At 51.8% G+C, this 18,648-nt stretch overlaps 1 protein-coding gene across 1 annotated transcript in view; it reads left to right on the forward strand.

Annotated features, from left to right (window-relative positions):
- Positions 1-18,648, forward strand: part of LOC130283435 (FRAS1-related extracellular matrix protein 1-like) — a gene marked incomplete in the record, with an annotated part of 184,651 nt that overhangs the window by 76,808 nt on the left and 89,195 nt on the right. Inside the window, 1 exon segment of the mRNA XM_056532930.1 lies at positions 15,397-15,622. Within this exon segment, the coding sequence (XP_056388905.1) occupies positions 15,397-15,622 (226 nt within the window).

Consider the following 18,648-nt stretch of genomic DNA (forward strand, 5'->3'; position numbering starts at 1 on the left):
TCTAAAATAAAAGTGACGGAAGGTGTTCTCTGAAGACCAATCCGCTGCCATCAATAGATCTGCTAGGGAACCTCCCGCGGTGACCACTTTAGTAGCCATCGCACCTCTGGCCGAGTGGGCCCCGAACAGGGAAACGTCAATCCCTGCCATATCCATAGCAGAGCGTACCCACCGCGCTAGAGTGGCTGAAGCCACCGGTTGGTGAGGACGCACGTAAGAGATGAGGAGTTGGGAGGATTCCGAGGAACGTAGCAAAGCAGTCTGAGACTCATATGACTGAAGACAGCGGACCACACACAAGCGTGGATGTGTGGGAAAAGAAGGATAGAAAACAGAATGAAGTCCGGTTTTTGTCCTACGTACGACAGAGAATTTAACTCCTAATGGCGAGAATTGTCGCCTGGAGATGTCTAAAGCCCGAACGTCCGATACACGCTTGATGGAGATCAAGCATAGAAGCACCGTAAGCTTGAAGGACAGCAATTTTAGAGAAAGTGCGTCATTGTCCTCCCATGCCGAGAACATGGATAGGACTTTAGATACGTCCCAGGTGGCCTGATACTTGGGGCGAGGAGGACGTTTAAATTTAACGCCCATCAGGAGGCGACATACCAAAGGGTGTTTGCCTACTGGTAGAGAATCCACTGGAGTGTGATAAGCAGAGATTGCAGATCGGTACACATTGATAGAACTATAAGATTTTCCGGATTCAAAAGAATCCGCCAAATAGTTGGCCACTACAGACACAGGTGCCTGAACGGGATCAACTTGCCGTTGATCACACCAACGTACCCAGAGTCTCCAGGCTGATCGATATGCCGATCTAGTCCCGGGGGCCCAGGCCAAGGCAAGGAGGTCCCTAGCTGATCTTGAAAGGTCTTTATCTGTGTCTGGCACCCCGAAACCAACCATGCGAGGAGATGCAGGGTGTGGTCTGTGATCAGAGGATGAAGATCCCCTGTCGGATTGGACAGGAGATGAGGGAGCTGAGGGAGCAATCTGGGAAAATCCACAGTCATCCCCAGAAGAAGGGGAAACCATGGCTGTGTCGGCCACCAGGGAGTGATCACCACCACCAACGCCCTCAGGTTCGTTATATGTAGAAGCACCCTGAGGATCATTGAGAACGGTGGGAATGCATAGTGCGTCCCCCGGGGCCATATGTGGCGGAAGGCGTCTACCGCATAGGCTTCTGGATCCGGCCTCCAGCTGTAAAAGCGGGGTAGTTGATGATTGAGTCGGGAGGCGAACAGGTCCATAGAGAGTGGACCCCACAGGCGGCAAATGGACTGAAAGACTGATCGGTCCAGCCGCCAATCGCTGGAATCTGTCAAGTAGCGTGAGTTCCAGTCCGCCACCATGTTGGAAGCCCCCGGAATGTATTCCGCTATTGGGACAATGCTGCGGGCAAGGCAAAAATGCCAAAGCTCCCTCGCGAGGTCTGCAAGTATTCTGGACCTGGGACCCCCCAATCGATTGACATATTGGACCGCAGACATATTGTCCATGCGCAACAATACACAGCAATTGGATGCCCGAGGTAGAAGGCTCCTGATGGCAAAAAATGCTGCCAGAAGCTCCAGCGCATTGATGTGCAGCAGAGACTCCTCTGCGGACCATGTCCCTCCTGTTGAAGAGAGACCGCATCGAGCACCCCAACCATGACGACTCGCATCCGACTCCAAAATGAAGTCTGGAGTGGGACTGAAGATGGTCTTGCCGTTCCATTCGACGGCATGACGCAACCACCACCGAAGTTCCACTACGGCTTCCGGACATAGGGGAACTTCGTCCGCGTAACGAAGCCCTTGTCGCAAATGTAGTGACTTGAGCCTTTGAAGGGCCCGATAATGGAGAGGGGCGGGAAATATGGCCTGTATGGAGGCTGATAAAAGTCCGACCAGGCGTGCTAGCACACGTAACGACACTCGTCGTTTGTGTAACACGGCCCTGATTTCCTTGCGGATGGTAGTCAGTTTGGTTTTGGGTAATTTGAGGACAGCATGATCGGTGTCCACCAAGAATCCCAAAAATTCCATCTCCCGAGCTGGGACGAGAACTGACTGTTACGCCGAGCGCTCCGGGTCCCCGCTCCTCCCCGGAGCGCTCGCTTCACTCTCTCCGCTGCAGCGCTCCGGTCACGTCCTCTGACCCGGGGCGCTGCGATCCCGCTGCCAGCCGGGATGCGATTCGCGATGCGGGTAGCGCCCGCTCGCGATGCGCTCCCCGGCTCCCCTACCTGACTCGCTCCCCGTCTGTTCTGTCCCGGCGCGCGCGGCCCCGCTCCCTAGGGCGCGCGCGCGCCGGGTCTCTGCGATTTAAAGGGCCACTGCGCCGCTGATTGGCGCAGTGGTTCCAATTAGGGTAATCACCTGTGCACTTCCCTATATTACCTCACTTCCCTTGCACTCCCTTGCCGGATCTTGTTGCCTTAGTGCCAGTGAAAGCGTTCCTTGTGTGTTCCTTGCCTGTGTTTCCAGACCTTCTGCCGTTGCCCCTGACTACGATCCTTGCTGCCTGCCCCGACCTTCTGCTACGTCCGACCTTGCTTCTGCCTACTCCCTTGTACCGCGCCTATCTTCAGCAGCCAGAGAGGTGAGCCGTTGCTAGTGGATACGACCTGGTCACTACCGCCGCAGCAAGACCATCCCGCTTTGCGGCGGGCTCTGGTGAAAACCAGTAGTGGCTTAGAACCGGTCCACTAGCACGGTCCACGCCAATCCCTCTCTGGCACAGAGGATCCACTACCTGCCAGCCGGCATCGTGACAGTAGATCCGGCCATGGATCCCGCTGAAGTTCCTCTGCCAGTTGTCGCTGACCTCACCACGGTGGTCGCCCAGCAGTCACAACAGATAGCGCAACAAGGCCAACAGCTGTCTCAACTGACCGTTATGCTACAACAGTTACTACCACAGCTTCAGCAGTCATCTCCGCCGCCAGCTCCTGCACCTCCTCCGCAGCGAGTGGCCGCTCCTGGGCTACGCCTATCCTTGCCGGATAAATTTGATGGGGACTCTAAGTTTTGCCGTGGCTTTCTTTCCCAATGTTCCCTGCATCTGGAGATGATGTCGGACCTGTTTCCCACTGAAAGGTCTAAGGTGGCTTTCGTAGTCAGCCTTCTGTCCGGAAAAGCCCTGTCATGGGCCACACCGCTCTGGGACCGCAATGACCCCGTCACTGCCTCTGTACACTCCTTCTTCTCGGAAATCCGAAGTGTCTTTGAGGAACCTGCCCGAGCCTCTTCTGCTGAGACTGCCCTGTTGAACCTGGTCCAGGGTAATTCTTCCGTTGGCGAGTATGCCGTACAATTCCGTACTCTTGCTTCAGAATTGTCCTGGAATAATGAGGCCCTCTGCGCGACCTTCAAAAAAGGCCTATCCAGCAACATTAAAGATGTTCTGGCCGCACGAGAAATTCCTGCTAATCTACATGAACTTATTCACCTAGCCACTCGCATTGACATGCGTTTTTCCGAAAGGCGTCAGGAACTCCGCCAAGATATGGACTCTGTTCGCACGAGGCGTTTCTCCTCCTCGGCTCCTCTCTCCTCTGGTCCCCTGCAATCTGTTCTTGTGCCTTCCGCCGTGGAGGCTATGCAGGTCGACCGGTCTCGCCTGACACCTCAAGAGAGGACACGACGCCGTATGGAGAACCTCTGCCTGTACTGTGCTAGTACCGAACACTTCCTGAGGGATTGTCCTATCCGTCCTCCCCGCCTGGAAAGACGTACGCTGACTCCGCACAAAGGTGAGACAGTCCTTGATGTCTACTCTGCTTCTCCACGTCTTACAGTGCCTGTGCGGATGTCTGCCTCTGCCTTCTCCTTCCCTGCTGTGGCCTTCTTGGACTCTGGATCTGCAGGAAATTTTATTTTGGCCTCTCTCGTCAACAGGTTCAACATCCCGGTGATCAGTCTCGCCAGACCCCTCTACATCAATTGTGTAAATAATGAAAGATTGGACTGTACCATACGTTTCCGCACGGAGCCCCTTCTTATGAGCATCGGATCTCATCATGAGAGGATTGAACTTTTGGTCCTCCCCAATTGCACCTCAGAAATTCTCCTTGGACTTCCCTGGCTTCAACTTCATTCCCCAACCCTGGATTGGTCCACTGGGGAGATCAAGAGTTGGGGGTCCTCTTGTTCCAAAAACTGTCTAAAACCGGTTCCCAATAACCCTTGCCGTAACTCTGTGGTTCCTCCAGTAACCGGTCTCCCTAAGGCCTATATGGACTTCGCGGATGTTTTCTGCAAAAAACAAGCTGAGACTCTACCTCCTCACAGGCCTTATGATTGCCCTATCGACCTCCTCCCGGGCACTACTCCACCCCGGGGCAGAATTTATCCTCTCTCTGCCCCAGAGACTCTTGCCATGTCCGAATACGTCCAGGAGAATCTAAAAAAGGGCTTTATCCGTAAATCCTCCTCTCCTGCCGGAGCCGGATTTTTCTTTGTGTCCAAAAAAGATGGCTCCCTACGTCCTTGCATTGACTACCGCGGTCTTAATAAAATCACGGTTAAGAACCGCTACCCCTTACCCCTCATCTCTGAACTCTTTGATCGCCTCCAAGGTGCCCACATCTTCACTAAATTGGACTTAAGAGGCGCCTATAACCTCATCCGCATCAGAGAGGGGGACGAGTGGAAAACGGCATTTAACACCAGAGATGGACACTTTGAGTATCTGGTCATGCCCTTTGGACTGTGCAATGCCCCTGCCGTCTTCCAAGACTTTGTCAATGAAATTTTTCGTGATCTGTTATACTCCTGTGTTGTTGTATATCTGGACGATATCCTAATTTTTTCTGCCAATCTAGAAGAACACCGCCAGCATGTCCGTATGGTTCTTCAGAGACTTCGTGACAACCAACTCTATGCCAAAATTGAGAAATGTCTGTTTGAATGCCAATCTCTTCCTTTTCTAGGATATTTGGTCTCTGGCCAGGGACTACAGATGGATCCAGACAAACTCTCTGCCGTCTTAGATTGGCCACGCCCCTCCGGACTCCGTGCTATCCAACGCTTTTTGGGGTTCGCCAATTATTACAGGCAATTTATTCCACATTTTTCTACCATTGTGGCTCCTATCGTGGCTTTAACCAAAAAAAATGCTGATCCCAAGTCCTGGCCTCCTCAAGCAGAAGACGCCTTTAAACGACTCAAGTCTGCCTTTTCTTCGGCTCCCGTGCTCTCCAGACCTGACCCTTCCAAACCCTTCCTATTGGAGGTTGATGCCTCCTCAGTGGGAGCTGGAGCTGTTCTTCTACAAAAAAATTCTTCCGGGCATGCTGTCACTTGTGGTTTTTTCTCTAGGACCTTCTCTCCAGCGGAGAGGAACTACTCCATCGGGGATCGAGAGCTTCTAGCCATTAAATTAGCACTTGAGGAATGGAGGCATCTGCTGGAGGGATCAAGATTTCCTGTTATTATCTACACCGACCACAAGAACCTCTCCTACCTCCAGTCTGCCCAACGGCTGAATCCTCGCCAGGCCCGGTGGTCTCTGTTCTTTGCCCGATTTAATTTTGAGATTCACTTTCGTCCTGCCGATAAGAACATTAGGGCCGATGCTCTCTCTCGTTCCTCGGATGCCTCAGAAGTTGATCTCCCTCCGCAACACATCATTCCACCTGACTGCCTGATCTCCACTTCTCCTGCCTCCATCAGGCAGACTCCTCCAGGAAAGACCTTTGTTTCTCCACGCCAACGCCTCAAATGGGGTCACTCCTCCCATCTCGCAGGTCATGCGGGCATCAAGAAATCTGTGCAACTCATCTCCCGCTTCTATTGGTGGCCGACTCTGGAGACGGATGTTGGGGACTTTGTGCGAGCCTGCACTATCTGTGCCCGGGATAAGACTCCTCGCCAGAAGCCCGCTGGTTTTCTTCATCCTCTGCCTGTCCCCGAACAGCCTTGGTCTCTGATTGGTATGGATTTTATTACTGATTTACCCCCTTCCCGTGGCAACACTGTTATTTGGGTGGTCGTTGATCGATTCTCCAAAATGGCACATTTCATCCCTCTTCCTGGTCTTCCTTCTGCGCCTCAGTTGGCTAAACAATTTTTTGTACACATTTTTCGTCTTCACGGGTTGCCTACGCAGATTGTCTCGGATAGAGGTGTCCAATTCGTGTCTAAATTCTGGAGGGCTCTCTGTAAACAACTCAAGATTAAATTAAATTTTTCCTCTGCATATCATCCCCAGTCCAATGGACAAGTAGAAAGAATTAACCAGATCTTGGGTGATTATTTGCGACATTTTGTTTCCTCCCGCCAGGATGACTGGGCAGATCTCCTTCCATGGGCCGAATTCTCGTATAACTTCAGGGTCTCTGAATCTTCCTCCAAATCCCCATTTTTCGTGGTGTACGGCCGTCACCCTCTTCCCCCCCTCCCTACCCCCTTGCCCTCTGGTCTGCCCGCTGTGGATGAAATTTCTCGTGACCTTTCCATTATATGGAGAGAGACCCAAAATTCTCTCTTACAGGCTTCTTCACGCATGAAGAGGTTCGCGGATAAGAAAAGAAGAGCTCCCCCCGTTTTTTCCCCTGGAGACAAGGTATGGCTCTCCGCTAAATATGTCCGCTTCCGTGTCCCTAGCTACAAGTTGGGACCACGCTATCTTGGTCCTTTCAAAATTTTGTGTCGAATTAATCCTGTCTCTTATAAACTTCTTCTTCCTCCTTCTCTTCGTATCCCTAATGCCTTTCACGTCTCTCTTCTCAAACCACTCATCCTCAACCGTTTTTCTCCCAAATCTGTTCCTCCCACTCCTGTTTCCGGCTCCTCGGACGTCTTCTCGGTCAAGGAAATTTTGGCTGCCAAAAAGGTCAGAGGGAAAAATTTTTTTTTAGTAGACTGGGAGGGTTGTGGTCCTGAAGAGAGATCCTGGGAACCTGAGGACAACATCCTTGACAAAAGTCTGCTCCTCAGGTTCTCAGGCTCCAAGAAGAGGGGGAGACCCAAGGGGGGGGGGTACTGTTACGCCGAGCGCTCCGGGTCCCCGCTCCTCCCCGGAGCGCTCGCTTCACTCTCTCCGCTGCAGCGCTCCGGTCACGTCCTCTGACCCGGGGCGCTGCGATCCCGCTGCCAGCCGGGATGCGATTCGCGATGCGGGTAGCGCCCGCTCGCGATGCGCTCCCCGGCTCCCCTACCTGACTCGCTCCCCGTCTGTTCTGTCCCGGCGCGCGCGGCCCCGCTCCCTAGGGCGCGCGCGCGCCGGGTCTCTGCGATTTAAAGGGCCACTGCGCCGCTGATTGGCGCAGTGGTTCCAATTAGGGTAATCACCTGTGCACTTCCCTATATTACCTCACTTCCCTTGCACTCCCTTGCCGGATCTTGTTGCCTTAGTGCCAGTGAAAGCGTTCCTTGTGTGTTCCTTGCCTGTGTTTCCAGACCTTCTGCCGTTGCCCCTGACTACGATCCTTGCTGCCTGCCCCGACCTTCTGCTACGTCCGACCTTGCTTCTGCCTACTCCCTTGTACCGCGCCTATCTTCAGCAGCCAGAGAGGTGAGCCGTTGCTAGTGGATACGACCTGGTCACTACCGCCGCAGCAAGACCATCCCGCTTTGCGGCGGGCTCTGGTGAAAACCAGTAGTGGCTTAGAACCGGTCCACTAGCACGGTCCACGCCAATCCCTCTCTGGCACAGAGGATCCACTACCTGCCAGCCGGCATCGTGACACTGACTTCTCGTGATTGATGATGAATCCTAAGTGCTGTAACAATTGAACCGTCCAGCCGGCATGTTCCTCCGCTTGAGGTTTGGAACGAGCCATGATGAGCAGGTCGTCTAGATATATAATCAATCTCACTCCCCTGCTCCTTAGTGCTGCCACCACCGGTTTCAGAAGTTTGGTGAAACACCATGGGGCGGACGAGAGACCGAAGGGTAGGCAAGTAAATTGCCACATTCTGGTTCTCCACAGGAAACGTAGGAAGTGTTGGGAGGCCTGATGTATGGGAACCGTGAGATAGGCGTCTTTCAGATCTACCTTTACCAACCAGTCTCCTGGTTGTAGAAGGTCCCGCAGAAAGTGGGTGCCTTCCATCTTGAAATGTCGATAAACGACATGTTGGTTGAGATTTCGCAAGTTTATGACAGGGCGATAACCTCCCCCTTTCTTTTTGACCAGGAAGAGGTTGCTGAGGAACCCCGGGGAAAGGGGGTCCACCTCCATCACCGCTTGTTTGGACCGAAGGTCCTGCAATTCGTTGTCTATAAGAGCAACGTTTAGTTCGGAGAACCGGATGGGATGTGGGATTAAAGTCAAGTCTGGTTGGGAACAGAATTCTATTTGATACCCTGCCACTGTCCGGAGTATCCATGCGTCTGCAGTAATTGCTGACCATGCGTGGATAAAATGTTGCAGTCTGCCCCCTACGGGAATGGGAAAAGAACTCGGGTGTGTTGTACTCACCGGTAGTATGTCTGGAGCGGGGGTAACCTCTTCCTCCACGTCCTCTCCAAGGACGTCCGCGGGGTGGGAAAAAGGGTGATGATTGTGCGACTGGCACAGGGTAGGGTTGTGGAGCCTGGTTGTACTGAGGAGCCGGAGCTCTGTTGTACGGCCTAGTAGTGTAGTTGCGGCCGGCAGATCGGCTCCTGCTTCTGCCGGCCGTTGTGAAAACCTTAGCCGAACCCGATTTCTTAAGGGATGTTTGGGCTTTGTCAAGGCTGGTATACAGCCCGACCATCTTGTTGATATCCTTGATAAGGGTATCTCCGAAGAGAAGGCCCTCGGCAGCGGGTCCGGGCTCAGTCTCCGCTAAGTGAGAGAGTTGTGGGTCAAGTCTCATCAAGATTGATCGTCGACGTTCAGTCGCACAAGTGGTGTTTGCACACCCGAGCAGACATACTGCTCTTTGGGCCCAACCTCTAAGTTGCAGCAGATCGATCGGTTGATCAGTTGCCGCCGCCTGTTCCGATAGATTGAGAATCATGGTGACAGGGCCGAAGAGGTCCAAGATTCGATCCTGGATGGTCCTAAAGGACCTCTCGATACCCTTCTTGGAATATTTTCCATGTTTAGTGAGGTATCTTAAGAGTATGGGGTCAATTTCGGGCGTAAGCACCACCTTCTTGGGAATGCATGGTCGGGGGCATTCCGCCTTTAGCTTGTTGCGGTTAGCCTTATCCACCGACCTGCGAGCCCAATGTTCTATATATTGGGACACTTCAGGGGTGGGAGCCCAGTCTCCAGAGCGTGGATGGGTTATAGCCTCTGGGTCAAAGAAAGGCTCTCCACGAGAGTCTAACACAATGTCACCCTGGGGTACAGGGTTAGCGTCCTCAGGGATCGCCATATGCCCACTATCCTCTATTGCACTGTCAGACTCATTGGCATCAGCCACTTCGGATTCTGCGGAGGATTCTTCATCTGTAGAATCTACAAATGAATCCGGTTTGGTCCGTCTAGCGGATCGTTGCCCCTGCTTGCGCAACTCCCCGGGGCCCAGGGGTCTATTAGAGTCTGGAGGCAAAGTGGGTCGGCAGGCCGGATCGGGAACTGCCTGGTGCATAAAATTTACTTCCCCTGCCGGGGAGTCAGATACCATGATGGTATGATTGCGTTTCTGAGACGCTTTACCCTTTTTATAGGGTGGTTCGCCACTGCATGAGGGTTTCTGAGAGGTATGTGCAGGATGCTGCAAACTTTTGGGAGGCAGGACAGAGGACATCGCTGCTTGCACTGATTTGTTTATCAGATCTTGGATCTGGGCAGCAGTCAGGTAAAGGGGTGCATCCAAGGTAGGATCCTCTCCCCTGGGGGAACTAGTAGTCTTGTCATCTGCCATAATGTTAACCAGTATGGGGTATATGAATGTACCCAGGGGCTGTAGCAGTTAATGTCTACAAAGGGCTCTATAGAGGTAAGCTGGGGACAGTAAGGGGTAAGAGGGAATAAATTCCCAGTAAATACCGACAGTATACAGCAAAAACTAGTCCAGGCTCCGTCCCTCACGCCGTTCTCACTGAACTGGAGATTGCGATGCAGGGAGGAGCGTTGAAAATCGCAGAGCGGCGTAATCTCGCGAGATTACCGCTCACTGTGTACAGATAGGACGAGCTAGCTGACTAAGACACGCCTACCTCCCCTCCGCGCGGAGCGAGCGCGAAAGGAGGAAAGAAGAAGAGGAAAGTAAACAAAATGGTGCCGAAGATGGCGCTGAAGAAGGAATGAGTTGAAACTTGTGACAGGCGCCGCACAGGGACGGCGTGTGCCGTTGACAGGGGAAAAACCCGGAGCGGGGTATAAAGGGCGCAGCAATATTAAAGTCAGAGTATAGAACAATAGATTGTATAATCGAAAATATAATAGAATAGAATGGAAATAGAATAGAATGGAAACACAGGGCAACAGGGAGGACTGTATTATAGAATACAGACCTATACCTGCAATGCCCAGACAGTAAAACAACAGTGATAATACTTATCTGAAGTTCTGCTATGAGCAGAAAGAAAGAGGAGGAGACAATGGAAGCAGTCCCTTATATACCAAGCATCCCGGCCAGGGATTGGTCAATACACCCTATGGACTGCTGGGAGTTGTAGTTTTAAGTGGTTCTTTAAAAGTTTTTTAGTAAAAATTCATTAAAAGAGTTTTGAATTTCTGCTATGGGCATTAATAAAGGAAGATTAATGCATAAGATATGAGCCTCCTGTCTGATATATAACTCAGGATCAGTACAGGATAAGTAATGTAATGTATGTACACAGTGACCCCACCAGCAGAATAGTGAGTACAGGTCTGGAATATAATACAGGATATAACTCAGGATCAGTACAGGATAAGTAATGTAATGTATGTACACAGTGACCTCACCAGCAGAATAGTGAGTATAGCTCTGGAATATAATACAGGATATAACTCAGGATCAGTACAGGATCAGTAATGTAATGTATGTACACAGTGACCTCACCAGCAGAATAGTGAGTACAGTACAGCTCTGGAGTATAATACAGGATATAACTCAGGATCAGTACAGGATAAGTAATGTAATGTATGTACACAGTGATCTCACCAGCAGAATAGTGAGTACAGCTCTGGTGTATAATACAGGATATAACTCAGGATCAGTACAGGATAAGTAATGTAATGTATGTACACAGTGACCTCACCAGCAGAATAGTGAGTACAGCTCTGGAGTATAATGCAGGATATAACTCAGGATCAGTACAGGATCAGTAATGTAATGTATGTACACAGTGACCTCACCAGCAGAATAGTGAGTACAGCTCTGGAGTATAATACAGGATATAACTCAGGATCAGTACAGGATCAGTAATGTAATGTGTGTACACAGTGACCTCACCAGCAGAATAGTGAGTACAGCTCTGGAGTATAATACAGGATATAACTCAGGATCGGTACAGGATCAGTAATGTAATGTATGTACACAGTGACCTCACCAGCAGAATAGTGAGTACAGCTCTGGAGTATAATACAGGATATAACTCAGGATCAGTACAGGATCAGTAATGTAATGTATGTACACAGTGACCTCACCAGCAGAATAGTGAGTACAGCTCTGGAGTATAATACAGGATATAACTCAGGATCAGTACAGGATCAGTAATGTAATGTATGTACACCGTGACTTTGTTTTATGTTTGTTCATTCTCCTTGGTGATCGTGGACACGGCTTTCAGTACAGATAATCTCCAATCCCTGCAAAAGTAAAAAATAGAGCAATAAAAAAATCGTGATTTGACGCCAGTTGTGAAGATAAATGTAGTTTATAATATTTGGAGACAAGTGAGCGGAGGCTGGAGATGTCTTATTGGCAGGTCTGAGGATGAGTTTGCATTTGATCATCATCCGTCCCCTGTGAAATGCGCTGACCACAAAGTGTAAACAGACCGCATGAAAAAACCGTCCATCTCTTAGAGCAGACGTACATGGCACAGGATAAAGGGGCGGTAAATCCCAACTTCCATGTGTGGTTCTCAGATGGTACAAATCCCAATCGAGGCCGCAGGTGCCACACACAGAGACGCTATATTTAGGATATTGGGTGTTTATAGAGCCGCGGAGGAGCTGGGGATCCTGGAAGCGGCGGCTCTGGTGGAGCCTGTGTGTCTTTCCATGACTAATATCGGACAGTTTGGGACATTGTTTGCTTTCTCCTCAGAACATAGAGCGTCTCTGAGCCGAGCTACAATGTTACCAATCTGTCACGGCCGCGTTGGCAACAATCTTCTTGTTTCAACCCAAAGTCTTATATGGAATCCAGTTACATCCCAGCGTGATCCTGCGCCGACGCCGGCCAAGTCTTAGGGTTCAATCAGAGGTCGCGCAGCGAATTTCATTCCCATTTCTTGTCTTAAAAAGCCTTTTTAACCAAAATCTGGAAAATCACTCAGCTATTCCAGGATCCCAAGTATCATATGAAGGACACCAGATCTGCCGTTATAGTGTCAGAAAGAACCAGCAGCTTAAAGGGGTACTCCATCCCTAGACATCTTTGGATAGGGGATAAGATGTCTGATTGTGGGGGTCCAGCCGCTGGGGACCCCCACGATCACCGTGCTGCACCCAGCGTTCGTTTAGAGCATCAGGTTCAGCGCCGGAAGCTCGTGACTTAATGGTCATGCCCCCTCAATGCAAGTCTATGGGAGGGAGCGTGGCCTCCCATAGACTTGCATTGAGGGGGCATGGCCATGACGTCACGAGCCTCCACCCTCCATCGCCAGTCATTCTGGCGGTGCCGCAGCCGGGATCATCAGGGTCCCCAGTGGCGGGACCCTGCGACCAGACATCTTATCCCCTATCCTTTGGATAGGTGATAAGATGTCTAGGGGCAGAGTACCCCTTTAAGTGTAGGAGACTGGCTTCAGCATGGTTTTGCATGATTTAACCCTGACATGAAGTTTTGTAGGCCTTTCCTTGTCAGAGTGTTGTTGTCTGAGCAGCTCCCCGGCTCCTCAATCTCTCCTGACAGGAAGTTGTGTAGTCCTATTATTTTTAGTGTGGTGTTATCTCAGAAGCTCCTCCCACTCTTCTGACAGGAAGTTGTGTAGTTTTCTTATTGTCAGTGTGGTGTTGTCTCAGCAGCTCCCTGGATCCTCCTTCTTGCCTGAGATGATGCATCATCATCTGCTGTCTCATGAGGTGTGGCTGGATCTTGTCCTTGAGCTCTTGCCCTGCCCCCCTGAGTGATTTCATCTCCTCTGACTAGCCCCTACAGCTACATCACCATCTCCCTGTCATATACACACATACATATATATCTTTATTGGGACATTTAGGGAATCTCTCTTATGCTGAGAAAGGCCACAGGCAGAGGAACAGACAGGGAATGAATACTGCAGCTTTTGCATACTTGCCATGTGGAGAGAGAGGCTGTTTCGTCAAGCTATTTTCTATAGCATCTTTTGTTTTGAGAACTGGCAGGAGGGTTGACTGGAGTAGACAGGTTGGGAAGGCTGTGATGAAGATCTTAGAGAAAGCAATGCATTCTGGGAACTGTAGTACTGAGCAGCTGCTTAACCAGGAAGAACAGTGAATATCTGATATAGGAAGAAAAACTATAGACACATAAAGTAGATTTTTGGTGGTTTCAGAACTGGGGCTTGCACGTTGATAGTCTGGGCCGGCCATGCTGGAGATCTGAGCATGCACCCCCAGGATCTCATAGCATGAATCAGTATTAGGGACTGACTGAGCATTAGGGACTGACTGAAAGGAAGTAACAGTCCACCATGGGGATAGGGAATGTCACCAGTGCACCAAGGGGATAGGGAATGCCACTAGTGCACCAAGGGGATAGGGAATGCCACCAGTGCACCAAGGGGATAAGGAATGCCACTAGTGCACCAAGGGGATAGGGAATGCCACCAGTGCACCAAGGGGATAGGGAATGCCACCAGTGCACCAAGGGGATAAGGAATGCCACCAGTGCACCAAGGGGATAGGGAATGCCACTAGTGCACCAAGGGGATAGGGAATGCCACCAGTGCACCAAGGGGATAAGGAATGCCACCAGTGCACCAAGGGGATAGGGAATGCCACTAGTGCACCAAGGGGATAGGGAATGCCACCAGTGCACCAAGGGGATAAGGAATGCCACTAGTGCACCAAGGGGATAGGGAATGCCACCAGTGCACCAAGGGGATAAGTAATGCCACTAGTGCACCAAGGGGATAGGGAATGCCACCAGTGCACCAAGGGGATAAGGAATGCCACCAGTGCACCAAGGGGATAAGGAATGCCACCAATGCACCAAGGGGATACGGAATGCCACCAGTGCACCAAGGGGATAGGTAATTCCACCAGTGCACCAAGGGGATAGGTAATTCCACCAGTGCACCAAGGGGATAGGGAATGCCACCAGTGCACCAAAGGGATACAGAATGCCACCAGTGCACCAAGGGGATAGGGAATGCCACCAGTGCACCAAGGGGATACGGAATGCTTCCAGTGCACGAAGAAGCTAGGGAATGCCACCAGTCCACCAAGGGTCTAGGGAATGCCACCAGTGCACAAGGGTATAGGGAATGCCACCAGTGCACCAAGGGGATAGGGAATGCCATCAGTGCACCAAGGGGATAGGGAATGCCACCAGTGCACCAAGGGGATACGGAATGCTACCAGTGCACCAAGGGGATACGGAATGCTACCAGTGCACCAAGGGGATAGGGAATGCCACCAGTGCACCAAGGGGATAGGGAATGCCACCAGTGCACCAAGGAGATAGGGAATGCCACCAGTGCACCAAGGGGATAGGGAATGCCACCAGTGCACCAAGGGGATACGGAATGCTACCAGTGCACCAAGGGGATACGGAATGCCACCAGTGCACCAAGGGGATAGGGAATGCCACCAGTGCACCATGGGTATAGGGAATGCCACCAGTGCACCAAGGGGATAGGGAATGCCACCAGTCCACCAAGGGGATAGGGAATGCCACCAGTGCACCAAGGGGATAGGGAATGCCACCAGTGCACCAAGGGGATAGGGAATGCCACCAGTGCACCAAGGGGATAGGGAATGCCACCAGTGCACCAAGGGGATAGGGAATGCCACCAGTGCACCAAGGGGATAGGGAATGCCACCAGTGCACCATGGGGATAGGGAATGCCACCAGTGCACCAAGGGGATAGGGAATGCCACCAGTGCACCAAGGGGATAGGGAATGCCACCAGTGCACCAAGGGGCCCAATTTACATAGCAGTATTTTTAGTGATATCTCAGGAATGGTACCACGTACTAAAGTAACAGGCACTACACACTAACAGGCACTACCAGCAGTTTAGTGCTGGTGATGGGGAAACTGATGGGAGAGTACGGGGGCACTTGGGGCTGGGGAATTTTTGTTGATGAAATTCTATATACATGAAACTTTACATGAAAAGTATGTGAACCTGCCTTCTGTCTCCTCTCTCACCTAGATAATGGAGGGGGGAAGCTGTGAGATCGGCCCAGCGACATTAAGTGCAGAAGACCTGGATGTCCCCCCAGACGTCTTACGTTTCTCCATCATAGACCCCCCGGCACATGGCTCCTTATTACACAGCCTGCAGGATACAGATATCCGTCCCTACCAGCAGCTCCATCCCATAGGGACGCACAGAGAGGTCCTCACGGACGCCTTCACCTTGGATGCACTGAAGGAAGGTCTGTCATGTAGTTATTTAGGTATAATGGTCTTAAGGGGGGTTTGGGGGGCTTCATTTATGGACCCCCGAGTCTCAGCTTCCTCCCCATATCCTGTCGGGCAGATGAGACTTATTGCTCTGGGATCTGTTCTGTGTTTGCGAAGCTTCTCTAATTCCTTCTTGTCCGGAATCCAGTGGAATTAAAAATATAAGAAGCTTGTGTCCCGACTCGGTGCTGTGTACGGCCCGTGACTGTCCTCTGCTGGCCGCCTTGGCTTACTGCACCCCACCGGCCACACACACTTTAAATGTAGGGTAAAAAAATAAAATGTGTCCAATGACAAGATATACCATCTGGATATCATAGAAAGTCTTATGGAGTAAGTGAGGAAGTTTTATGGAGAATGAACAAAAATACGGTCACAGAGCGGACGCCAAAAAAGATGGTTTTGATTTTTGTACTTTGTTCCAATAGCAAATTGGTTAACATGAATTTCTACTTAAAATTGCCTTGCCTTAAGGTTGCGGCCTTTAAACTATGGCCCTCCAGCTGTTGCAAAATTACGACTCCCAGCATGCCCGGACAGCCTTTGGTTGTCCGGGCATGCTGGGAATTGTAATTTTGCAACAGCTGTAGGCACCCTGGTTGGAAAACACTGCTATAGGGTTTGTCTCTGCCCACTGGACTTTTAATCTGGGGTGCCAGGTTACTATGTGGGGGATGTGACTGCCCAGGTGCCAGGTTACTATGTGGGGAATGTGACTGCCCGGGTGCCAGGTTACTATGTGGGGATGTGACTGCCCAGGTGCCAGGTTACTATGTGGGGAATGTGACTGCCCGGGTGCCAGGTTACTATGTGGAGGATGTGACTGCCCAGGTGCCAGGTTACTATGTGGGAGATGTGACTGCTCAGGTGCCAGGTTACTATGTGGAGGATGTGACTGCCCAGGTGCCAGGTTACTATGTGAGGGATGTGACTGCCCAGGTGCCAGGTTACTATGTGGAGGATGTGACTGCCCAGGTGCCAGGTTAGTATGTGAGGGATGTGACTGCTCAGATGCCAGGTTAGTATGTGGGAGATGTGACTGCTCAGGTGCCAGGTTACTATGTGGAGGATGTGACTGCCCAGGTGCCAGGTTACTATGTGGGGGATGTGACTGCTCAAGTGCCAGGTTACTATGTGGGGGATGTTACTGCCCGGGTGCCAGGTTACTATGTGGGGAATGTGACTGCCCGGGTGCCAGGTTACTATGTGGGGGATGTGACTGCTCAGGGGCCAGGTTACTATGTAGGGGATGTGACTGCCCAGGTGCCAGGTTACTATGTGGGGGATGTGACTGCCCAGGTGCCAGGTTACTATGTGGGTGATGTGACTGCCTAGGTGCCAGGTTACTATGTGGGGGATGTGACTGCCCAGGTGCCAGGTTACTATGTGGGGAATGTCACTGCCCAGGTGCCAGGTTACTATGTGGGGGATGTGACTGCCCAGGTGCCAGGTTACTATGTGGGGAATGTGACTGCCAGGTGCCAGGTTACTATGTGGGGAATGTCACTGCCCAGGTGCCAGGTTACTATGTGGGGGATGTGACTGCCCAGGTGCCAGGTTACTATGTGTGGAATGTCACTGCCCAGGTGCCAGGTTACTATGTGGGGGATGTGACTGCCCAGGTGCCAGGTTACTATGTGGGGAATGTCACTGCCCAGGTGCCAGGTTACTATGTGGGGGATGTGACTGCCCAGGTGCCAGGTTACTATGTGGGGAATGTGACTGCCCGGGTGCCAGGTTACTATGTGGGGAATGTCACTGCCCAGGTGCCAGGTTACTATGTGGGGGATGTGACTGCCCAGGTGCCAGGTTACTATGTGTGGAATGTCACTGCCCAGGTGCCAGGTTACTATGTGGGGGATGTGACTGCCCAGGTGCCAGGTTACTATGTGGGGAATGTCACTGCCCAGGTGCCAGGTTACTATGTGGGGGATGTGACTGCCCGGGTGCCAGGTTACTATGTGGGGAATGTCACTGCCCAGGTGCCAGGTTACTATGTGGGGGATGTGACTGCTCAGGTGCCAGGTTACAATGTGGGGGATGTGACTGCTCAGGTGCCAGGTTACTATGTGGGGGATGTGACTGCCCGGGTGCCAGGTTACTATGAGGGGGATGTGACTGCTCAGGTGCCAGGTTACTATATGGGGGATGTGACTGCTCAGGTGCTAGGTTACTATGTGGGTGATGTGACTGCCCGGGTGCCAGGTTACCATGTGGAGGATGTGACTGCCCAGGTGCCAGGTTACTATGTGAGGGATGTGACTGCCCAGGTGCCAGGTTACTATGTGGGGGATGTGACTGCCCAGGTGCCAGGTTACTATGTGAGGGATGTGACTGCTCAGGGGCCAGGTTACTATGTAGGGGATGTGACTGCCCAGGTGCCAGGTTACTATGTGGGGGATGTGACTGCCCAGGTGCCAGGTTACTATGTGGGGGATGTGACTGCCCGGGTGCCAGGTTACTATGTGGGGAATGTGACTGCCCGGGTGCCAGGTTACTATGTGGGTAATGTCACTGCCCAGGTGCCAGGTTACTATGTGGGGGATGTGACTGCTCAGGTGCCAGGTTACTATGTGGGGGATGTGACTGCCCAGGTGACAGGTTACTATGTGGGGGATGTGACTGCTCAGGTGCCAGGTTACTATGTGAGGGATGTGACTGCCCAGGTGCCAGGTTACTATGTGGGGGATGTGACTGCCCAGGTGCCAAATTAGTTTGTGAGGGATGTGACTGCTCAGGTGCCAGGTTACTATGTGGAGGATGTGACTGCCCAGGTGCCAGGTTACTATGTGAGGGATGTGACTGCCCAGGTGCCAGGTTACTATGTCCGTGATGTGACTGCCCAGGTGCCAGGTTACCATGTGGAGGATGTGACTGCCCAGGTGCCAGGTTACTATGTGGGGGATGTGACTGCCCAGGTGCCAGGTTACTATGTGAGGGATGTAACTGCTCAGGGGCCAGGTTACTATGTAGGGGATGTGACTGCCCAGGTGCCAGG

The sequence above is a fragment of the Hyla sarda genome, chromosome 7, assembly GCF_029499605.1.
Source record: "Hyla sarda isolate aHylSar1 chromosome 7, aHylSar1.hap1, whole genome shotgun sequence".
NCBI lineage: Eukaryota > Metazoa > Chordata > Amphibia > Anura > Hylidae > Hyla > Hyla sarda.